The 22,491-nt window shown below is 31.2% G+C and overlaps 1 protein-coding gene across 1 annotated transcript; it reads right to left on the reverse strand.

Moving 5' to 3' along the window:
• Nucleotides 1-4,886: 4,886 nt before the first annotated feature.
• On the reverse strand, nt 4,887-22,139 carry LOC107450711 (cytochrome P450 3A6). The gene is made up of 7 exons (XM_016066571.3): nt 22,045-22,139; nt 20,929-21,214; nt 18,048-18,227; nt 14,857-15,018; nt 11,247-11,475; nt 7,855-8,046; nt 4,887-6,770 (listed from the first exon to the last, which is right to left on the reverse strand). Exons 2-7 carry the CDS (start codon nt 21,205-21,207, stop codon nt 6,328-6,330), a joined length of 1,485 nt encoding a protein of 494 aa, XP_015922057.1. The 5' UTR covers nt 21,208-21,214; nt 22,045-22,139; the 3' UTR covers nt 4,887-6,327.
• Nucleotides 22,140-22,491: the final 352 nt, after the last annotated feature.

Here is a 22,491-nt window from a genome sequence, read left to right on the forward strand (position 1 = left end):
TTCCTATGGCAACACTTCACATGCTTTCCCCATTAGCGTGTGGAAAGTCATAGAGGAAGGAAGTACGTTAGTTTCTCTCTGGATTTTCATATAGATTAAAATCTTTTAACTTGAGAAACTATATGGAACTGAAAACTACATTGAACATAGTTCTAAAGAAAAGTATCATGGAAATTTTAAGAAATATTTTTATTATATAAAAAGGAAAAATATTAAGAAAAGGGAAAATATCGTAGTACATTCCTATACAACTGAAAAAAGGAGGAGAGGGAAGGGAGAAGGGCTAAAGGCATGAAACCGGTCTCTCCCCAGATGGCGTATTCGAGTGTTGCGATCGCGAATACTTTTATTATTTTTATGCTGGTGAGAACCAAAACAATATGGAAATGAACTGGATCCTACCACGTGATTTCCCGGCCAATAAAAATGTAGCGTTGGACGTTTAACGCAACCTTGTTGGAAGTCGCATAAGAAGTATAACTTCAAAAATTGAGCTGAATCAAGCGTTTTTTCATTTATTTTGATGTATTTCCTCTCCTTCAGTGTCTCGTGCATGTGGGGGGGGGGGNTTTATTTTGAAGGGGGGTACATTTTGTCATTTTCTCGTTTGGGCGTTCGTTTATTTAGTTGGAAACATCATCTCACTGTGTTAAATGCTAAGCCTGTATCTGGATATAGCAAGTCATTGTCTAATTTATCCTTTATCTATGAGTTTGATTAATTTTAGTTTTCACCCTTTTTTCAAATTCGGTGATACCAATTTATCTCCAAACCTCACACTTTGTGACCTGTAGAACCTATTGGGTTATTTTTATCCCACCATAACATTGTACTACAATTTTTCTTTAATCATCACATTCCTCTTAATTTAATTACTCTTGATCCTATTTCCGGCCTTAATTTGTTCACTTTGAAATAAATAATTGCCTGTTTTTTCACTCAATGACTATATCAAAATACAAAATACTATTTCGTTCAATTCCAATATAGTATAATATTTTTATTATGATGTATACTGTAAGAGTTTAATAAAAATGTAGAATTGGTGCGAATAAAAGTAAAGTTATTTACGTAATGAAATTGATAGATGGGTTGAAATCATTGGTAAAGTACTTGTAATTGGGTTTGTATGTGTATTTGGATATAGTCATGATAAAAAAAAGTTAAATGATTGAAATGTCATGATAAAACAAATTAAGGCCGAAATATATAAAAGGTAATTAAATTAAATTAAGGGGGATGTGATCGGTAATAAAAGTGGTTGTACAATGCAATTGTGGGATAACAATAACCCAATAGGTTCAAAGGGTCACAAAGTGTGAGGTTTGAACAAATTGGATAAATTGATATCACCAAATTTAGAATAAGGGTGAAATCTAAGAAAATTAAAGATCAATGATAAATACGATAAAAGACATGCTATATCCAAACATAAATATATCATTAAATGCAATTTTTGTGATGTTTCCAAAGAGAGAAAGTAAATGCCCATAACAATAAAAAAAGGTACTCACCACATACAGAAGGAAAAAAAGGTGATGACTAATAGCTATAAAGGTAAAGCTAAAAAAACAATCACACAAAACTTTCTGTTCAACTTAACATTTATTTTTGTAAAACTACTTATTTTGATTATTTCGTAACAAACAAACAATATGATTCCAACACATTTTGTGGCACAAAAAATATATTTTAATAGAAAATGGGTGACAAGAGAATTTAAAGAAACCAAAGGCGTCATGCATAAAGTTAAATGTAAAAGAACGAGTAATTTGACCATTAAAATAAATATGAAAAGAAAACTTAAATTTTAGAGGGCTTTTAATGTTAAAGAAAATTAAAGGTATAAAATGTTGATTTTAAATTTTACAGAAATTGATTACAGCTATGGATTTAATTTAAAATAAAGGTTAAGAAAAAATGTAAAAGGAAATCCCTCGATACGGACCGAAGTCCGCATCGCGGAGAATTTAAAAAAAGGTAACCTGCCCGAAGGCTCGAGAAAAAGAGAGTGTATTAAAAAGACTTAAAAATTCCTTAACTGGTATAGGACCAGAAAAATTACGGCCAATTAAATTTAAAGCGGCGGAGAGTTTGAAATTTAAAGGAAAGAGATTGGTTAGTTAGCCCCCTTAAAATTAAAAGAAGAAAATGAAAGGCGTGAATAGAGGGGTTGGTTGACTTTCCCCACAGGAAGTGCGATGACCGCAATGACCATGAGAAAGGTCAACAAGAAAGTTAAAAATAAAATTGCTGAATAGAAAAAAAGGAATAACGTTTAAAGAAAAATTAAAGGCTTAGGTAAAATTCGAAATAAAATTGTCACATTACATTAAGTGCAAATGTGACATATACATATTTACATAATTTTCGAAACTATCTCATCACTAATCATTCATTTAATGCATTATAATAATACATAAAAAAATTTACTCAATTTGCACCATATTATATATTTTTTAAAATGTAACATATTATTTTATTACTTTTTTTAAAATGTTACATATCGCTCATGGGCTGCAATAGTGGCGCAACTTAAAAAGCATGCGTTTTGGACTAACAGCAGGTGTAAATATGAAAATACACATTCTTTCAGCAGCAATACTTGCACAACTCATAATTCAACTCGAAGGTAATCTTCGTTTAAGCAAACGAAAGTATTTCTTATGCATTTTGCTTAGCGATGAAAACTTTAAACCCACTTATCTCAAAACTTGATTTTTTGAGTTGTGCCGCTATTGCAGCCCATGAGCGATATTATTAAATTTTCTAAAATGTAACACATGCCTTTCTGCTTCGGTTTTATTTGGGTGCTGAAGTTCTAGAGTGGATGAGGTTTTGGATTTGTCAGTGGTCTACTTCTTTCAATGAGATTGGCTTTGATTTCGTCTTTCAGAGTATGAACGTTGCTATTAGCTTTTAATGATAAAAAAATAAATTGCTACTTTAAAGAGGTTTTCATTTGATTGCTCCTTTTATGTAATTTAGAAATGTTTATTTTAACGTAAATTTTTGAATGTTCACATTGTGATACAAAGTTATGCCTTATCATCAACGAATAATACTTGAGAACGTTCCTCTGCGATCATTATTTATTATCATATGTAGGACTGGGCGATATTAGAAATTATGCATCGTCAGTTTTGCATTGCGATATAGCGATGTATCGCGATATAGTATTTTTGAATTTCATTTACTTGTAAGGCACAGAAAATCAGATTTCTATCGAAACTTCACACTCAAATTGATTTAAATCAATTTATAAGTTTGAAGATGTATATGTTTTGCTTAAGAAAGTTATTAAATAAATTGACTACTATGCACAAATCTTACTTAAAATATTTATTGAAAAAATGTGTAGATACAGAATGAAATATTTGCACCTCTTTATCGTTTATAAGGTATTAGCAGTTTAATTAAGTACCTAATTGCCTTAATTATGAATTAATTTAGGTAATTTTTAGGTAACTTTACTAAGTTTTTAACTAGAAATAAAAGAAAGTTTAAAACGATAGGTTTATGAATTATTTGAAAATCAATTAGTTAAAGCGAATGAAATTTTGAAAAAAAAAAGTTTAAAGTCACAAGAAATAATTTTACTAAATGAGCCATATAAAAATAATTTTGATAATTACATAATTATTAAGTTCGATTGTAATGCTCAAATTCTAAATGAAAAAGTAAACGCAAGTTTTGTTATATTTTCTAAAAATGATCACGCAAATTACGAAAGATTTCTTAATTTAAAGATAAATAATAAAAAAATAAATAAAATAGAAATTTATCAATATATTTACCTAACAATATAGAAAGAAAATTTAAAAAATAAGCTCGTTAAAAATTATTTGTATGTTTAAAACAAAAAACAAAAGAATTGTAATATTCGATAATATATTTAGCTAATTAACTAATAACATTAAAGGAAAATTAAAAAAAATTGATTGTACTCTCTAATAAAACGAAAAAAAAAATGAATAAAATTTGCAAACCTTTCAAATTTTTTTGAATAAACAAAGTTGATTGACTTATGTCCAAATCCAAATGACAAAAAAAAAGTTTTGTTCTAACTTTATTTCTAAAAATAAAAACAACTCAAGATTTATAAATTTAAAATCAGTAATAAAAACCCATTAAATTAATAGAAGTTTTATCCAAAATTTTTTTAATAAATTAAAAGAAAGTAAGAAAAAAAAACTGACAAATTTAATTACTTTGTAATTTAATTCCTTATGGGCGCCTTAAATTAGATTTCCGATAATTTTCACATTTAAAAATAAAAAAAAGTTTTGCTAAAAAAAATTACCTAATTAATGACAAAACTCTTTATATATTCTTTTCAATAATAGATTGCCTTCAGCTTCAGAACAAGGCAACGGCAGCGATCACAAAATTAGTCCCACTGAAAATAATCTACAAGAAACGATATCAAGTCGCAACAAAGAAAATTAAGAGGTGCGAAAACGGACATGCGAGATCACGATATATGTTCTCAAAATTCTGATTCTACCGCTAATCAATCAAGGCCATTTCAACATAACGAAACGAACACCCCCAGTCTGCATCGGAACGTAAGGGAAGATCCTTGCGAGTCTTATATCACTATATCGTTTTGCGCTCGTCGTCTTTCCTCGAAGGCTTAAATCAGATTTCTGATGCATCGCCTGGAACGAAAGTCGCTGTATCGACTTGCCGATATAGGCATTAAATCGATATGTCGCGATATATCGATTTATAGCCCAGTCCTAATCATGTGTATTTTTCAAAGTTTCTTTCCAGTGGTGTCCACTATGACCTATGAACTTGTTTAGAAAGCAGTTGAGTTTGCAAGATTTAAATAGGAAACACTCTACAAATAATTTAATTCTGTTATATGATAAATTTTATAAACGAAGAAAATAAAAATCTTTATTGATGACTCACCGAAAAGCATTTATGTAGTAACTATAAACATTAGCACTTATCATTTTTCTTTTTAACAATTGTTTACTTTATTTATTTACAATTATTTTAGTATCAAATTGAAAGAATTAATGACACATGGAAGGCATATAAATATGTATTATATTCAACATTGGAGCGAATTTAAGAACAATAAAATTGAAAGAAAATTAAAATGTTTAAACCAAAATGTATTTTACTGATGGTCCTAGGAAAAAATAGTCTTTCTTTCTCATTTCAAACACCCGAAATACTTAATGAATAAAAAAAAAAAAAAAGAGAAAACATAAACATCTTAGCATTATATTGAATTGAAATAATCTAAACACTTAAACGATGAAAAAGAATTTCTCAAATTTAAATAAATATAAAAACGGAAAACGAAATAAACTGACCTTTACAAGTTAAACTGATCATCTTTGCGGGATGTTGCAATTGGTCGGCAAGTGTTGCCATTTTGCCACACTCTGAAAAAAATAGTGTCAGATGAACCTGCATTCGATTTTTCGAACGAGGAACTGCTCGCGCATGAGCTAACTGTTTCAGAGTGCAAAAAATCGCATTCCCGAATTGCATGAAGAATATAATAAAATATCCAATAGAGATCACTCTAACAGAGTGACCTCTATTATATACACTGATGGACAAAATTAAGAGATGGAAAGCATTTTCGCATATTCATTCTCACATTCAAGATACCCGCACACCGCTCCATGTGTTTGACAATGGTTCCGTGAATGCCCAGAGGTACAGGCAGGAGGTCCTAGAGCCCTATGTGCGTCTTTTCAGGGGCGCTGTTGGCCCTGAGTTCATTTTTATGGACTACAATGTGCAACTACATAGGGCTCTTATGGTTGATGAGTATCTGGAAAGCGAGGATATTCAACGAATGGATTGGCCAGCCAAATCCCCTGACCTTAATCCTATTGAGCATGCTTGGGATGCTCTTGGGAGAGTTATTGCGATGCTCCAACCTCCCCCCAGAACCATTCTGGAGTTAAAAATTGCTTTGGTGGAAGAATGGGAGGGTCTTCCACAAGTCCTCCTTAACTCCCTTATTAACAGCATGCATACTCGTTATGCATGCTGTCTGTCAGCGGTGACCATACACCATACTAGAGGCAACACACACTGTACAAGCCTCACTTTTATTGTCATCTTTTATCCTTAAGTTCAGACTACACTGGATTTATTGGCAATAGGTCTTGCCAGTGAATGGCACTTTCATTTTTGTTTTGCATACTTTATTATCATGGAATAAGCTATATCCATCCCAAATTTTATTTATTTATATTCAGCATTTTTTGAGATATTTGGGAAAATGTCTTCCATCTCTTAATTTTGTCCACCAGTGTACATATACATAAAGCATGATACGTTTAAACCAGTTTATCGAGGGACCGCCTTTAACCAAACACCATTTCCTGGAAATAAGGTATATACATGACACACAGCTGTAACAGAGTCTTCGGTTTTTACACAAGTCTTCAATTCAAAGTTTTTAACTATTTTGAATATTGCCATCTTTGCTTCTAACAGCGCAAACCGTTCCCCAGCGCAATTTCTTGGACCTGCTCCAAAAGGAAAATAGGCCATGTTTGGAATGGATCCCTTGTTTATTGGAGAGAAGCGATCAGGATCAAACTTTGAAGGATCTTGCCATAAATTTGGGTCTCGGTGAATATTCCAAACAGGAGCTAAGACATTCGCCCCATTCGGTATAGTATAAGACCCAATTTTGTAATCTTTATTGCAAGTTCTTGATATGAACCCTGTTATTGGTGGATACAGACGGAGAGACTCACTAAAAACTTGGTCCAAATAGGTCAAACCTAAAAAATTTTTTATGATAAATCAATTTTATTGACTTCATAGCAGAGATATGTATAGATATGCAATAGTTTTTAATTTCACGCATAGGTACTGAAATAAAATGATAAAATTTTTTTTTTGTTAAAATTAATATTAAGTGACTCAGTTTATTGGCTAATTTTTTTGAAGACCATATTTTTGCGGTTATACCCTGTATTTCAAGATAAAAAACTAAGAATCCGTCGACAAAAAAATTATGATAAATATTTTATTTTTTATATATACCTAAACGTGGTGTATACAAAAAATAAAAACAGAAAAATATAAGAAATAAAAACGCGGTATGTGTAAAAATAAAAACAACACATTTTAACCAATGGTGTTAAAATTTTTCGTTTGCATTAAATTGAAAGTGTCGTCCTGAAAACATTAAAATTATTTATATTATAATTTAGTTCACAAAAATACATTCATTAGGTAAAAAATTACTAAATACAAATAATTTTTTATTTTTGTCTTGAATCTTTAAAATTAGCGACTCGTCCAAAATCCACTATAGTTTTTCAAATCTGAGTGATCCCATTTAACTGAGAAATGTAAATGTTGTTCAGGTTCTGTCCTTCATTATGCCGCATACTCACATCAATTAGATACCTGGACGTAAACTGGACATAAGACCATATCAAATCCGGGCTACGGGAATCAAAAAATCTCAACCCTGCCGATCTCCATAATTGTGTGTTAGTCCAACTAAAGATAACACCCACGAATTGATGTAAGAAAGCCTACCTAGAATAACATGATTTCTTGCTCTTAACGGAATGCCAAGAATTGGTGTCTCATGTATTTCTGTTAATTTAAATTTTGAATGGAAATAAATTTTACACCGGTATTGGCGACTAGCTTATTCATGTTGAACGTCGGAGAAACTACAAAAATGCTGATCATCAAGCTTTCAATTTGTAACTTTATAAGACTGAAGATTTCTCAAGATGAAGTGCCAGGTTCATGGCAGCTTAATTCCATAGAATTTAGTTACGTAAATTTTGCTCAACCTGTAGCCTATATAACAGTATTGAAGTTCCAAATGGAGAAATAACGTACTCTGTAATGTAGAAAATGTACTATCTTTAGCTTGTTGAATTTCTTCATATAGACGGTTTTGTATTTTTGGGTGTTTCGCTAATAAGTAGAATGTGAAGCCCAATGAGTTGGATGTAGTGTTATAACCTGCTAAGAGCACGTTACAAGCTGCAGCTATTGCTTCATCTTCTGTCAGCTTCGTTTTACTCCCTTCTGCAAATAGAAACAAAAATATGAGTTAGGGCACTGGTTTAGAAATTGAATTTTGTTAATAAAATTTTTTTAGAATTGATGAAGAGAAAAAAAATGTGTATTCGCATATCGTCGACTTCATCTGTTAATGAACTGTGACTTGCCAGTCGATTGCGAATAGAAACAGCGAGTAAATTGCAAACTCCTATTTGGGATTTATGAGTTCGATGTCTAAATAATAAAATAGTGTATAATCTTACCCGATGCAGGGTGATTTGGGGGAGGGGATTTGTATGAATTCTACCTCTACACTACTCTTTTACATATCTGAATTGCTCAGTGGTTAGAGTGAAGAGAGATTATTTGCTTTTTTTGGCTTTGATTTTCTATGGCTGAATGTCTGATTGAATATTTTGACTCCATGTCTTTGCTATGTTACTCGATGTTGTGTTTTTGTTGGTATCAAAGCTGAAAAAATCCATATATGGTAGAATGATTAAGAGATTGATAGATCGAATGATTACTAGGCACTATTACGTACTATCATTTATTCTATATAGTGCGTGAATGCATCAGTTTCGTTTTAAAATAATCAGAAGTGTCACCCTTAAGTTTAGTGGGATTATCACTAAGGGTGAATTCCACTAGGTCACTTAAAGATCCTTAAAGTATCTTTAATGAGATATAAAAACTCAGATTGTGTCTGTCAATGAATCGAAACGGCCTACAGACGGAGCTCAGACAAATTTTTACCTATGGTAACACTTGGGGACTTTTAGCTGTAATGTGAGAATAAGGGTGTATGGTAGTTTCGGTCTTGATTTTGGAACCAAATAAAAAACTCAAAGTTTTAAATGATATTCGCGATTGCAACGCTTGAATACGCCATCTGGGGGGAAGATCTGTTCCATGTCTTGACCATCCCTCCTTTCCTCTCCTCCTTTTCTCAATTGTATAGGTATGTACTACGATATTTTTCGTATTTAACTGTCAAAAATATTTTTTAAAATTTTCACGATGCCTTCTTTAGAACTATGCTCAATGTAGTTTTCAGTTCCATATAGTTTTCTAACTTAAAAGTTTTTAATCTATTTAAAAATCAAGACAGAAACTAAGGTATTTCCTTCTCCTATGACTCTCCACATGCTAATGGTGAAAGCATGCGAATTGTTGCCATAGGTAGAGAGTTCTGCTCTACGCAACATGTAGCCATTTCAATCGCCAATACGGAATATTTTAAAATCTATTTTTGACAATCCAAAAACGAAAAATGTTGCGAAAGGGGAAAAAAAATTCAACTATGTTAACACAATACTGAGCAGAAGAAGAAAAGGAAAGTTAAAGGTTCAAGATATGAAATCAGTCTTCTTCACTGGCGCAGTATTCGCGTGTTGCGATCGCGAACTGGTTTGGTCAGATGGTTAGTAGAGAATTTTTGAATTTAAACTGGAATTTAGAGAGTGGACATTAATTTATCCATGTACACTGGCGTGGATGATTGCAAAGGAAACGTTCGTGTGGTAATGACTAAATTCAAACATTTGATTTCATAGTTAAAATGTTAGGTTTCAATAGTGTTTTTAAATTTTTTTTTCTCTAACCTAAATGAGAAAGATTGTTCATACGTTTCGATTGTATTTTGGCTCATGTAACTTCATTCGGGTAACATATCCTAGCCTTTCTTTGCCTTTAATACACCCTAATAGTGACAGCAATAAATTACAATGCATACAAACGAATTCACGTTATTGTAATTACAATAACCTGGACTGAACCGTAATAGGATCAATATTCACAATTCTGACGGATAAGGACAAAAGAACCATGCTTTTCTTAGATAGATTTTATTTAGGTTCATTCAATTCAATCGGTATTTTATAGCGATTACTCAGCCCATAGTCATTGTTTTTATAGTTTTGTCCGAATAAATTTATATTTTTCAACCACTATTCAGCCTAGGTAATACCCCTATATAATACACAGCTTGAATGGAGTGGAACCTCTTAACTGTTTCGTTTTCATTGATAATATTTGCCTCAAATCAGGGATATTTCCGAAGTCAGGAAAAAAGTTCAATTGGTTCTATTACGCATCGATCTCAACTTTGTGTTTATTTGAGAAAGAGAGTAACCTCTTCAGCACGCTTCAGAACCGGTTTTTGTTTATTTCCAAAGCAAATATGCGTTTTAGATTTAAACTTGGTTAAGCGTTAACTTTGCAGAATGAAAGGTTGACTAGTTGTCTATCATCCGAGTTTATCTACTTTCTTTGAGTCAACCAATCTGAACGTCCTAATTTTGATCCCTCAATATATGTTCTTGTAGGATCATTTAGAGAAGAAAAAAAACAGACACTGGCCATGCTTAATATTAAATAGCATATTTGATCTCGAAATAGTAACATGGTTTTTCAAAGCTCTTTCGCCAATGAAAATAAAAAAGGGACAGTTTAAGTGTACATTTGAAGCAAAGATATAATTTTATACTATATTTACCATCTTGCTGTAAAGAATTATCTGGGTTTTAGAGCGGACAAATAACTAAAATATTTTAAAAGTTATTAAACTTTTTTAAAAATCTCCAATTTGGCGACATTTCTCCACCTAAAGAAAAATTATCAAAATCAATGACTTATTCACATTTTTTGCAAATTTTTATGAGTCCAGATAATGCAGCATTAGAGTAAGTTTTTAAATATTAAAAAAATTAGACGCCAAGCGGTTTTCATTTTCTCAAAACTGTGGCTCTTCTCCATTCTCCATATTGACGTTTAGCGAAATTTTCAGATTAAATATAGAGAACAGTGGCTAAACTTGACCTAACAGCTTTAAGGAACTGTTGTAAACTCAGATCAGTTATGCAAGTAGTATATTATTTTCTAAAACGCATCATTTCATGTGACTACAGACAACACCTCCTAGAAAAGAGCAGGCCGCGTAGTACAGGTTACCGTAAATAAGACAATTGATTCCTTAGTAGTTCAAACGTAATGATATTTTTCGTATTTTCCACCACTGCGCAGCAGAAATGACATCTTTCTTATTTTTCCTCTACTGCGCAGTTTAACTTCGTTACATCAAACTACTAAATTGATCCGTGCTGAGGCCTTCCTTCTTCTAGGAGGTATTGCTACAGAGCTTTCGAAAAACAGCCTTAAGATAGCTTTTTCACATTTGGCGGCGAATTCAAAAAGCCTGCTCAATATTAATGAGATAAACATACTTGAATCGGCATCACAATTATCCAGCAAAGACTGCAAAATGTCATGGCTCCTTAGATTTGGGTTTTTACGTCTCTCCTTTATAACACACTTTAAGTGATTTCCTATAGTGTTCAGCGATCTTTTAAAGATGAACATATCGTCGAAAGAATGCAATATTTTTGAGAGGAAGGGGAAAAGTGTACTTATTTCTTCTACAGGGTTGAACTGATATATAAAGGTGTCCTTCACCTAATAAAAAAAGAAAGAAGAAGAAATAAGGGCAAGAATATTTTAAAAATATTTTTGATATTCATGTCGTTTCTCTTTTTCAGTACGTTGTTTGCTTTTTAATGTCAGGCAATGAAATTTCATAGAGAAGCAAATAAGATAAGCAAAACAAGGATATGATATGGTAGTAAATAGCTTTGATTTTCTAAATTTATATTTTGCCATAAAAATAATTATTATTTTTCGGGAATGATCAATTTTTATTTCATCTAAAAAAAAAAAACCTTTTGTAGTTGAAGTGGTGAGTAGATAAAGGGTTTAATTGACATTTAAATTAATTTGAAAAAAAAATAAAAACAATCTTTATAATACTATATTTAAGTGCTGACTAGATAAAGGGTTTAAATGATATTTAATGAATTTGAAAAAAAATAAATTTTTATAATACTATATTTAAGTGCTGACTAGATAAAGAGTCTATATGACATTTAAATTAATTTGAAAAAAAAAAAAAAAAAAACCCCAACAATCTTTATAATACTATATTTAAGTGCTGAGTAGATAAAGAGGGTTTAAATGACATTTAAATGAATTTGGAAAAAAGATGCAATCTTTATAATACTATATTCAAGCTCTGATTATATAAAGGGTTTAAATGAAATTTAATGAATTTGAAAAGAAAAAAAAAACAATCTTTATAATACTATATTTAAGTGCTGAGTAGATAAAGGGTTTAAATGACATTTAATGAATTTGAAAAAAAAAAATAATTTTTATAATACTATATTTAAGTGCTGACTAGATAAATGATCTATATGACATTTAAATTAATTTAAAAAAAAAAACCCAGCAATCTTTATAATACTATATTTAAGTGCTGAGTAGATAAAGAGGGTTTGAATGACATTTAAATGAATTTGGAAAAAAGATGCAATCTTTATAATACTATATTCAAGCTCTGATTATATAAAGGGTTTAAATGAAATTTAATGAATTTGAAAAGAAAAAAAAACAATCTTTATAATACTATATTTAAGTTCTGAGTAGATAAATGGTTTAAATGACATTTAAATAAGTTTTTTTAAAAAAAAAACAATCTTTATAACACTATATTTAAAATGCATATAAATTTCTCTTTGTCAAAATTGTTCAAACATTTCTGACGTTAGAAGCATGCTTTTAAGATCCCATAAGAAAAAGTAACGTGGTAATAGTTAAAAATGCAGTGCAATATAGTACAAAAATTCCACTAAGCATTTTTGTAAACAAAAATGAAAACAAGGACACGAGCGAACAATTATATTTTATTTTCAAAAAATTTAAAACTGTTAAAATGTTCGAAAAATCTTTAGGTAATGGTTTTAGGTAATGCGTAAAATATAGTTAAAGATTCGAAAAAAAAAACTTTTAGGGAAATTATCTATAACATCATAAATATAAGATTGAAATCGGCTGAAAAGTTTCTGAGTTGAAAAACATGGTAAATTTTTCAACATTAATTATAGCAATTTCTTAAGAACTTCCTATTTTGAAAATTGTTTTTGGGCATTCACTTAGTTTAAGCTTTCAGATAAATTCGATTTTTAGAAAGAAATTTCAGGGTTATTTTCTCTCTTAAGAATGATCTTCGAATCTTTTCCCCCAAAGGAAATTAAATTTAAAAAAAAAAAAAAAATAGTGCGTGGAGTCCTTTCGCGCGGAAGAAGTGAAACTTCGTAATGTAGAAATGAAAATAGGAAGGGGTAGAAATTGATTTTTAGTGAAATCATATTGTTTCTTTAAGACAAACTTTATTAACAATGCTTACGATTCACAATTGATCGGATCTCTTAGTTATCATTTTCGAGTGGAGAAATATCCAAATCTATAACATTTACACTGGGATTATGATAACTAAAGTAAGATACGAAATGTTTGAGTTCCATTTTTTCAATATTTCTTGCGAAAACTGCATCAATGGTAGTTACCCCTTTGGTTGTTGGATCATTCCTACCATTTATCATTTCCAATCCAAATTTGTCTTTAAGGAAGGTTAATAATGTTTCAGCTTCAGGTAACGAGAAATTCACATTAAAATCTCCTGCAAGGATCACAGGCCGCTCACAATAATCAATTTCTTCACCAGTAACGTGTGCCAGCGAGCTTGTGAACCTGGCTATAAAGATTTTGCAATAAATAATTTAATATCCCTCAAGGCTGCATTTGGTGAAATATAAATGGCAATTAGAAAAGAGAAAACCTAACAATCAATTGATATTCACAAGAGACGTACCTTGACATAACCTTAAATCCGTCGCATTGTTCGTGGGATTGTTTTCACTCATTTTTTACAAAATAAAAAATACTACTCTATTAAATTTTATGTGTATCAAATCAAACTAAAATATTTATAGAAAAACAATACTTTTAGGACTTTTATTATTTTTATGCTAGTGAGAACCAAAACAATATGGAAATGAATGAGGGAATCCTACCACGTGATTTCCCGGCCAATAAAATTGTAGTGTTAAACGTTTAACGCAACCTTGTTGGAAGTCGCATAAGAAGTATCACTTCAAAAAGCGATTTTTTAAGTACTTAAACATAAAGCATTATTTTTAAACCATATGCTAGCTTGCTGAAAAAATTTCTCAAGAAATTTAATTATTTAAATAATCATTAAACAAAATAAAAAAAAAACATCACAATATAGCCAAGATTTTTCTATTTAATGAAAATTATTAAGATGTAACAAAATTTGAAGTAAATTGTCATATATTGAAAGAAAATGTAGTAGTTCTTTTCTATATTGATATATTGTACCATTTTCATAATTAGTGTGGAGGGGCACTAAATAATGATGATAGTTCACATATAATTGTTACCTTATCATAATAGCAGTAAAAATAACATATTATTCAATATTGATATTTTGTGTCATTTTCATAATTAGTGTGAAGGGGCACCAAGTAAAAAAAAATTGATCACGAATAATTGTTGTTTTATCATATTAGCAATAAAAATAGCATTATTATTCGATATTGACATTTTGTGTTGTTTTCATAATTAGTGTGGAGGGGCAATAAGTAAAGAAGATAGTTCACGAATAATTGTTGTCTTATCATAATACCAATAAAAATAGCATATTATTCAATATTGACATTTCGTGTTGTTTTCATAATTAGTGTGGAGGGGAAATAAGTAAAGAAGATAGTTCACGGATAATTGTTGTCTTATCATATAATAGCAATAAAAATAGCATATTATTCTATATTGACATTTTGTGCCATTTTTATGATTAGCCCTAAACAATAATGATAGTTCACGTATAATTGTTTACGCATAATAGAAATAAAAATGGCATATTCTTCACGGAAAAAGAGCGTTATTTCAAATGGCGAGAGAGACATAGATGTAACTTACTGCTTGAAGTAGGTCATCTTTCGGATTTTCTTGAATGCTTTTCTTCATAGCGAGTGCACATGCTGCTATTACGTCCAATGTTAAGGCTTGCATCATGGTATGAATATCGAATATTTCGTTATTTTTAGCTTTATCCCGTATTAAATCAACCGTTAGATTCACCTAAATTAAAATAAGAGATGCTGCAATCACATTTTTATTTCTTACATAGATAGTGCAAGGTGTGGTACAATAAAGTACAATAAATACATAGTACAAGGTGTATTATGATTTACAGGTCTATTTTCTGACCAGGTGATAAAATTATCAGTGTTGATGAGTATCACCAGAATGACGTACCCCACAGAAAATTTATCAAGAAATTCTGAAATCCTTCAAACTACTCTGCAAACTATGTAAAATAGAGATATAAATTATTCTGATGCAATTTATCACTGGCATTTTTTTATTACCCGATTACAATTAAAGATTGATATTTGGGTGAAGAACTTATTGAATTTTCTTAGAGCCTTTCAAAAAATAAGATTGCTCCGTGACGGAATCATGTTAACTGTATTGAGTTTCGTTTTGATTTTTTTCGTTAAACCGCAAAGTTGCATTATATTACCATTTACACCGAAGTTGTATACATTATTAACGAACTCACCTATTTTTTAAAAAATATATAGATAAAAAAACTTTATTTTTGGTTCATTTTCAAAATTTTTTTACTAAAAAGAACATTTTACCATGATAATTTACATTTTATCAAAAATATTAACTGTTTATTTGGCCTATATTCCAATATGTATAATTCTCTTACGTGGCTCCCAAATTTTGGCTGTATATCTTTTCCGCGGTGGTAACGTTTGCTTTGTTTTGTTTACGTTACTATTTCTATTACACGGCGAATCGACCAATGATTGCTGCTAAAAATGTCATATGCCAAATCTAGCTGAGGTGGCTCAACATATAGCGCTTTTAAAAACGGAAACTGAAATAACCATGAGCGTCAGCTGCGGCAATCTCATACTATTAAGCTAGGCAGAAATGAGTAGTCTTTGTCGATAGATCTCTATTTTAATATTTTGTCGAAAGCGTCTTTTTCACGATTTTAGGCTCCCAAATTTTGACTGTATTCCTTTTCCGCCGGTGGCAGCGTTTGCTTTGTTTTGTTTAAGTTACTATTTCTCTTACACGGCGAATCGACCAATGATTGCCGCAAAAATGTCACATGCCAAATCTAGCTGAGGTGGCTCAACATATAGCGCTTTTAAAAATGGAAACAGAAATAACCAGAGAGCATCAGCTGCGGCAATCTCATACTATTAAGCTAGGCAGAAGTGAGTAGTCTTTGTTGATAGATCTCTATTTTAGTATTTTGTCGAAAGCGCTTTTTTTCACGAATTTATATATTACGAATTTATTTGACGATTTTTGATTTATATCACGAATTTATTTGTTTTACTAGAATTTATTTGTTTATGCAGGTTTTTCCATTGCAATTCACTTATTTCAATTTTTAATAGACTTAATTATAGCCAAAATTTTAACCTTTTTAAAGAGATATCAGTTTTAGAAATTTTATCTTAAGATTTTATACTATAGCACATTTCTAATAGGTTTAACGAATTACATGTCATTTATTTGAATTCAAATTTATTTTAATGACTTAGTATTTACTAAAAAGATGTATTTTTTTTTTTAAAAAAAAGTTGTTATATGGATTTGAATGATTGTTTTGAATTCTTAGAATTTTGTGCATTTGCAATGTACCCAAGTTAGTAGCGAGCGAAGCGAGCTTGGTTTGCGAAGCAAACTATATAAGATTGCGTAGCAATTTTCGGGGGTTGTCGAGCGTTAGCGAGCAGGGGGTGCAGCCCACTAGTTGAATAAATAACTTCACAAAAGACCAAATATAGCTACTGTTTTTTTTAAAGCAGCTTATTATTTTTTTAAACATATTGTTATTGAACATAACTGTTGCGTATAATAGATATTTTTAATTGCTAAAATTAATTTTTACTATTAAAAATACCTATTATATTTTAATAGTAAATATCTATTATATTTTTTTAATTAATTAATTTAAAATTAATTAATTAACAAAAAATAACACATACCTCTAGATTTAAGCTTACGTCAGCTAAAGATGATGATAAGTTGATGATGATAAGTCATGATAAGTTAAAGAGAATTTTTTCTTTATTATTTTTATTTCTTTAAATAAATTTTGGCTGTCACGCAATCACAGATTAATATCTGTATGTTGTAAATTTCTAACTACATTAGACACAGGGACTCTAACCAGGTCTAGAGAAGCCGGGCGTAAATTTCTTTGTAGTCAAAAATAGAGAAGTTTAGCATTCACGCTTAGGGTCCCAGGTTTCGTAGGACAGATCGACGTTACAAAACATCAGATTATAGCGAGCGCTAACCCCTGATAGGTCAATTTGTGAGCTAAACAGCATACGTCATCGAACGCTCAGCTTGAACGACGACTGACGTGCAAATCAACTGCAGTTGGATTACAACGTAACGTTAACGATAGAAGCAATGGCGGACAACATCCAACAGAGCATTGAAATCAGCCGAGATTTTGATTTTAACATTAAGCATAGCTTCTTCTTCATTTAGCTAAGCTATAATGTTTTTTTTCTTACACAAAGTTATTATTTGTTCTCTAAAGCACTGGTCGACAATAAAAAAATCAATAAAAATCCAAAATAAATATTTGTTTACGTTATTAACGGCGCGGTTACCGTGAAACAGCCTCAATTCTCTACAGAGCTTATGTAGACCGTTCGTACAGGAGGCTAATTCACAATCCAACGGCCTTTAACGAGTCGAGCTTTTTTTCTTCTTTTTTTTTTCGTGAGATTTTTTTTTTGGTTATAGTTGGTCACTATTATAAATTAAGCTTTTATTTCTTTTAAAATTTTTACTTGAATTTAAAAAAAAAAATCAAGAATCAAATTTTTTTAATTTTTTTAAAAATTTTTCATTTTATTTTATTTTTTTTAAGAAAATGCCAAACAGGAAGAGCTGATAATTTAAGGTCGCTGGAATGGAAAAATCTCGTACAGGAGCTAACGGGTTGCTATGTGAGAGTGCGAAATCTATCTATTGATTTTTGCCTTTCATGAGAGTTTAACGATATTCTGTGACCCTTTTAATGGTGAACTTTTTCTTTGGGTCAAAACTAAACTTACCTTCTTAGAGACTACCTCTGTCATTAGTTTAATCTTTGCCGAAGAGAATGCTGGTGTGACAATATTTCGAACTTCCTTCCATCTTTTATCTCGAAGACCAACCAGCATTTTAGGAAATGGATCAGTTTCCATAAGGAACTTCGGTTTATTAGGAAATATATTGAAATCTTTGAAAAAAATCTGAAAAGGGAAAGAAAAATAATAATTCATAGTATTATTTAGGGCAATTAATAAACCTCAAAATTTTACATGCCATGTTGGGCATGCAACATACATGCCCGGATGAGATTTATGCATTTCTAAATATTTCTCAAACAACATCAGCACTTTTGTTTTATGTATAAGTCATAAGCATTAAATATTATTAAGAAATTAAAAAATTAAATATGATTTAAAAAATAAATCTTAAGAACGAATAAGCATTGACGGAGTAAATACAGAAAACATTGTTATTAAAAAAAAACAAGCATTAATATCAGAATAACTAAGTATTAACGGCAAATGTATTAACATCTAAATGTATTAACGTCTATAAGTATTAACGTCGTTAACATGTTACTTGAAAATCATGTTGTTTCATGTCTGCATTACAAATTCAATTTCTAATTATTTTCTTATGCACAGTGATTGGGGTAAACTTTTTTTATTTTTATTTTTTAAGTAAAAATATAACTGGCTTAGGAAATACGAATGTTTATGCCAAATTTTTTTTAAATATTCTTATTTAAGTAATTAAATTCAATAATACTTAAGCTCTCAAGTAAAATCGATTTTTATTTAACATTTGGCACTACTGTTGTACTCTATCCGATATCTTGATGGTTATTTTTGCTAAAATTTGAAAAGGAATAATCGCTTTCTCTGATAAATACTTACGTGTCCTGCCGGGGATTGAGGAATGAATTACATGCCCAATCACAATTTTTACATACCTTGGACATTGCGGTGTATATGTCGTTTTCGAGCCCTGGTATGATTTATTTTTTTTATCGTTTAGTTAGAATAGCGATGTCTAAGCTGACGTCACTTCACTTACCTGTCTACTGGAAACGCATCAATGATTAATTAATTATAGATGACAAACAATAGGAATACGTTTCTATTAGGACAGAAAGTTGAATTGTTTAATAGGATTGACGCAAACGATAATTGATTGAGAATTTCCACTCAAGTGATATAGTTCAACCTCTGGCTTAGATATCTCTATTTTCCAATGAATACAAGAGTCTAAACAAATAAAAACCTCACGAAACTGGTGGAAAAGAGTTTTATTTTTTCTTTTCGTTGGCAATGACTACATTATTTGACTGAATTAGTATGTTACACCGCAATGGCGCAATGAAGGATGCTATGCTCAAGAATCAGAGCAATAGGAGATGGTAGAATACAATTTTTATCGTGCTTCATTTGTTCGCAAGGGATAAAAGTGGCAAAATTCGGATAGTTTTTACAAAAGTAAAACTTTAATCCTTTAGTAAGTAAAACTTTAATCCTATTCTGTCATTAAAGCAACAACCAATCAAAATTTTAATGATTGAAATATGCGTACATTGTAAAAAATCCCAGATCAAATTACGATAAAGAGCACCAGCATTTAGGGTGCTGGTACTTTTTACCACAAAATACATTTTTATAGCTAAAATTTTATGAACAGAATAACGTTTTTATTACGCATTGTTTTTGTAGGGGAAAATTCTGCCAAGTTGTCAGCGATTAGTCCAGCAGTGGACTAAGACTATCGTAAATACACGGTTCCCAGTAGAATACCGAATTCAAGCATCATTGGCTGCGGTAAGTAAGCAGGTGGGTGACCAATTTGAGGTGGGTGGCAACGTAGGGACGGTATTGGTCCTCGTTAAACTGTTCTACCGTAAAGAGCTCGACTTCGCACTCAGGTTGTCAGGCTATCAAAGCAGGGAAGTCATTCCCTCTCCAGGGGAACAAAAATGCGATGGTATGTCTTAGGATCTTCTTCAGGGATGTTTCCCAGGCCTTCGCCACTTCGCCAATTGCCCCTTGCGCTGCTCTAGTGGGATGGAAATAAAGTACCTACCAATCTGTCAGCGAATTCTCGGATATTTCCCTTTCTAACGCGTCTTAAGTCTCGAAACTTCGGGGACATTGTTGTTGTTGTTGTTAATTTACGTCGCACTAGAGCTGCACAATGGGCTATTGGCGACGGTCTGGGAAACATCCCGGAGGATGATCCGAAGACATGCCATCACAATTTCGATCCTCTGTGGAGGGGATGGCACCCCCGCTTCGGTAGCCCGACGATCTGCGCGCGAAGTTGAGCCCTTTACGGTAGCACAGTTTAACGTGGACCAATACCTCACACCCTCGGTCCCTACGCAGACTGATCCAAGTGGTCACCCACCCGCACACTGACCGCAGCCAGTGATGCTTGACTTCGGTGATCTGCTGGGAACCGTGTCTTAACGATCAGTCCACTATCGGACTCGGGGACATTATGATAAGGTTTTTGTCATCAGAAATGTCACACCACTGCCTATCGTTGCAAGATCGTCGTTAAGTTGGTGAACAAAATAGTCTCCAACTTAACGACGATCCCACTGTCAGTGAGAAAGCCTTTTCATCTCTTTTACGTCTAAATTGTGTGCTGTTAAAATGCGTAAAGACGCCAAGCTAAATTGCATATGTTTGGGAAAATGTGTGCTAGTTAAAAAATAATTACAGATTATAAACACATTAAAAACAATAATATAAAAGAATCACACATTTTCATCGAAAGGAAATTTTTCATGTTGTAGAAAGTTACTTAGGGTGTTCCGTTATTTTTTATTTCTCTCACTGTATCTGTATCAGAGTAAACTAATGTTTAAAAAGGCGCATGCGAATTTAATTACTATATTATACATACTCTTTTTAACATTTCCAAATCTTTGATCACCACATAAAGATCCTCTCCCAAATAATATCCAAATACATCACCGTATTTTTGGAGCCATTCACCAATGATGTCACTCGGATTTGGTTTCTTTTTTAGGTGATACATATTCCCAGCAAAGAAATCAGGTTTCGGTCCGGGTACTCCACATTTTTTTAAAGTTTGGTGTATTCTAAGTCTACGGATGGTCCATAGGGTCAAAACAAAACACAAACTTGTGAAGATGACGCCGAGAATGAGGGCAATATCCATGGTCAAGCTGCAATAAAAACAAAAATAAATTATCTTGTTTAAAATTCTCATGGGAAAAAAGCCTATGCGCGTCCATAACTTATTAATTTTGAAATTAATAAGTGATGGTTGTTGTAAAATAATTTTATCATCCATCTGTTTTTAAAATGACTAATAATTTTCGAAATGAATGCAATTTTTTTTAGTCATGAAGTAAAATATTTGTAAGCATTAAACATTATCACCAGTGATATTCAACATCTTGATGTTTATATGCATTCTAAAGATATAATTAGTAAGTAAGTTGTAACTTAACATGTTCTTTTACTAAACTTTACAGTTTAGGCAGCGATGATGCTTTGGAAAGATGATGCTAGTAGAAAGTTGAATAAAATCAGATTCAGAATTGTAAATTAAGCACAGCATTTTGTAAGCTCAAACAATGAAGTACAATAATCAATCAATTAGATAAAATATAAAAATAAATGAAATAAAAATTATATGAAAAATAACCATTAAATTAACACGATTTATGAAACATTGCAACATTATTTAGCGTTATTATGGTTACGTTACTAAGTTAAAAATTGCTTATAATATAATTAAATTATCCAAAAATAAAATGGTCATAAAGCCCTCTCCACCCAGTGGTCATATTTAAGCAATCTTTTTGTTTAAGTTTTCAGATTATCTTCACAAAATATGAAAAACATTAAAACGCATAACTTTTATTGCTATGCCTCGGATTTAAAGAGGATGATAAAAATGAATTCATTTTGGGAATTGCATTGGCATTGAAAAGAAGATGATTAAAATGAATTCACATTTTACATGAATTTAGTTTTGGAAATTACTTACCTGAAAGTAGCTCTTTATCAGAAGATATGCCACAAACATTCTACGTAGACAATGCTTGAAATATATTTATTTATTTTTAGTGTCTCATATTTTTTGTTTATTTTATTACGATAAAAGGTAAAACGTCCTTTGTACTGCAAAGTAATGGTTATCAGAATTGATAAGATATTTTAACGCGTGTTGGCTGTGATGATTTTTAACTTATTAGAAAGTAATTTAAAAACATTTTATATAAATGTTAAATTAAGTATCTAGTGATTTTATATTTACACTGTTTTGCATAATATTTAAAGCATAAATAATAGTTCTCTACTTAGATTGGTTTACATAAAAAATTCAACATATATGATAATTTCTACAACCACACTTGCACTAACCACAGTGCTGACTTAAAGTATCCTCAGTGGTAGATGAATCATAGCTTAGAGTCCCCTTGCCGCCAGACTA

Source organism: Parasteatoda tepidariorum, chromosome 4, assembly GCF_043381705.1.
Source record: "Parasteatoda tepidariorum isolate YZ-2023 chromosome 4, CAS_Ptep_4.0, whole genome shotgun sequence".
NCBI lineage: Eukaryota > Metazoa > Arthropoda > Arachnida > Araneae > Theridiidae > Parasteatoda > Parasteatoda tepidariorum.

Excerpts from the sequence above, each read along its gene's own strand:
- LOC107450711 (XM_016066571.3), bottom strand. The coding sequence starts at position 21,207 with ATGGATATTGCCCTCATTCTCGGCGTCATCTTCACAAGTTTGTGTTTT. Across the intron at positions 18,228-20,928 it reads ATTTGGAAATGTTAAAAAGA|ATTTTTTTCAAAGATTTCAA; the intron begins GTATGTATAATA and ends TTCCCTTTTCAG. Across the intron at positions 8,047-11,246 it reads TAATTGTGATGCCGATTCAA|AAGGGAGTAAAACGAAGCTG; the intron begins GTATGTTTATCT and ends TTCTATTTGCAG.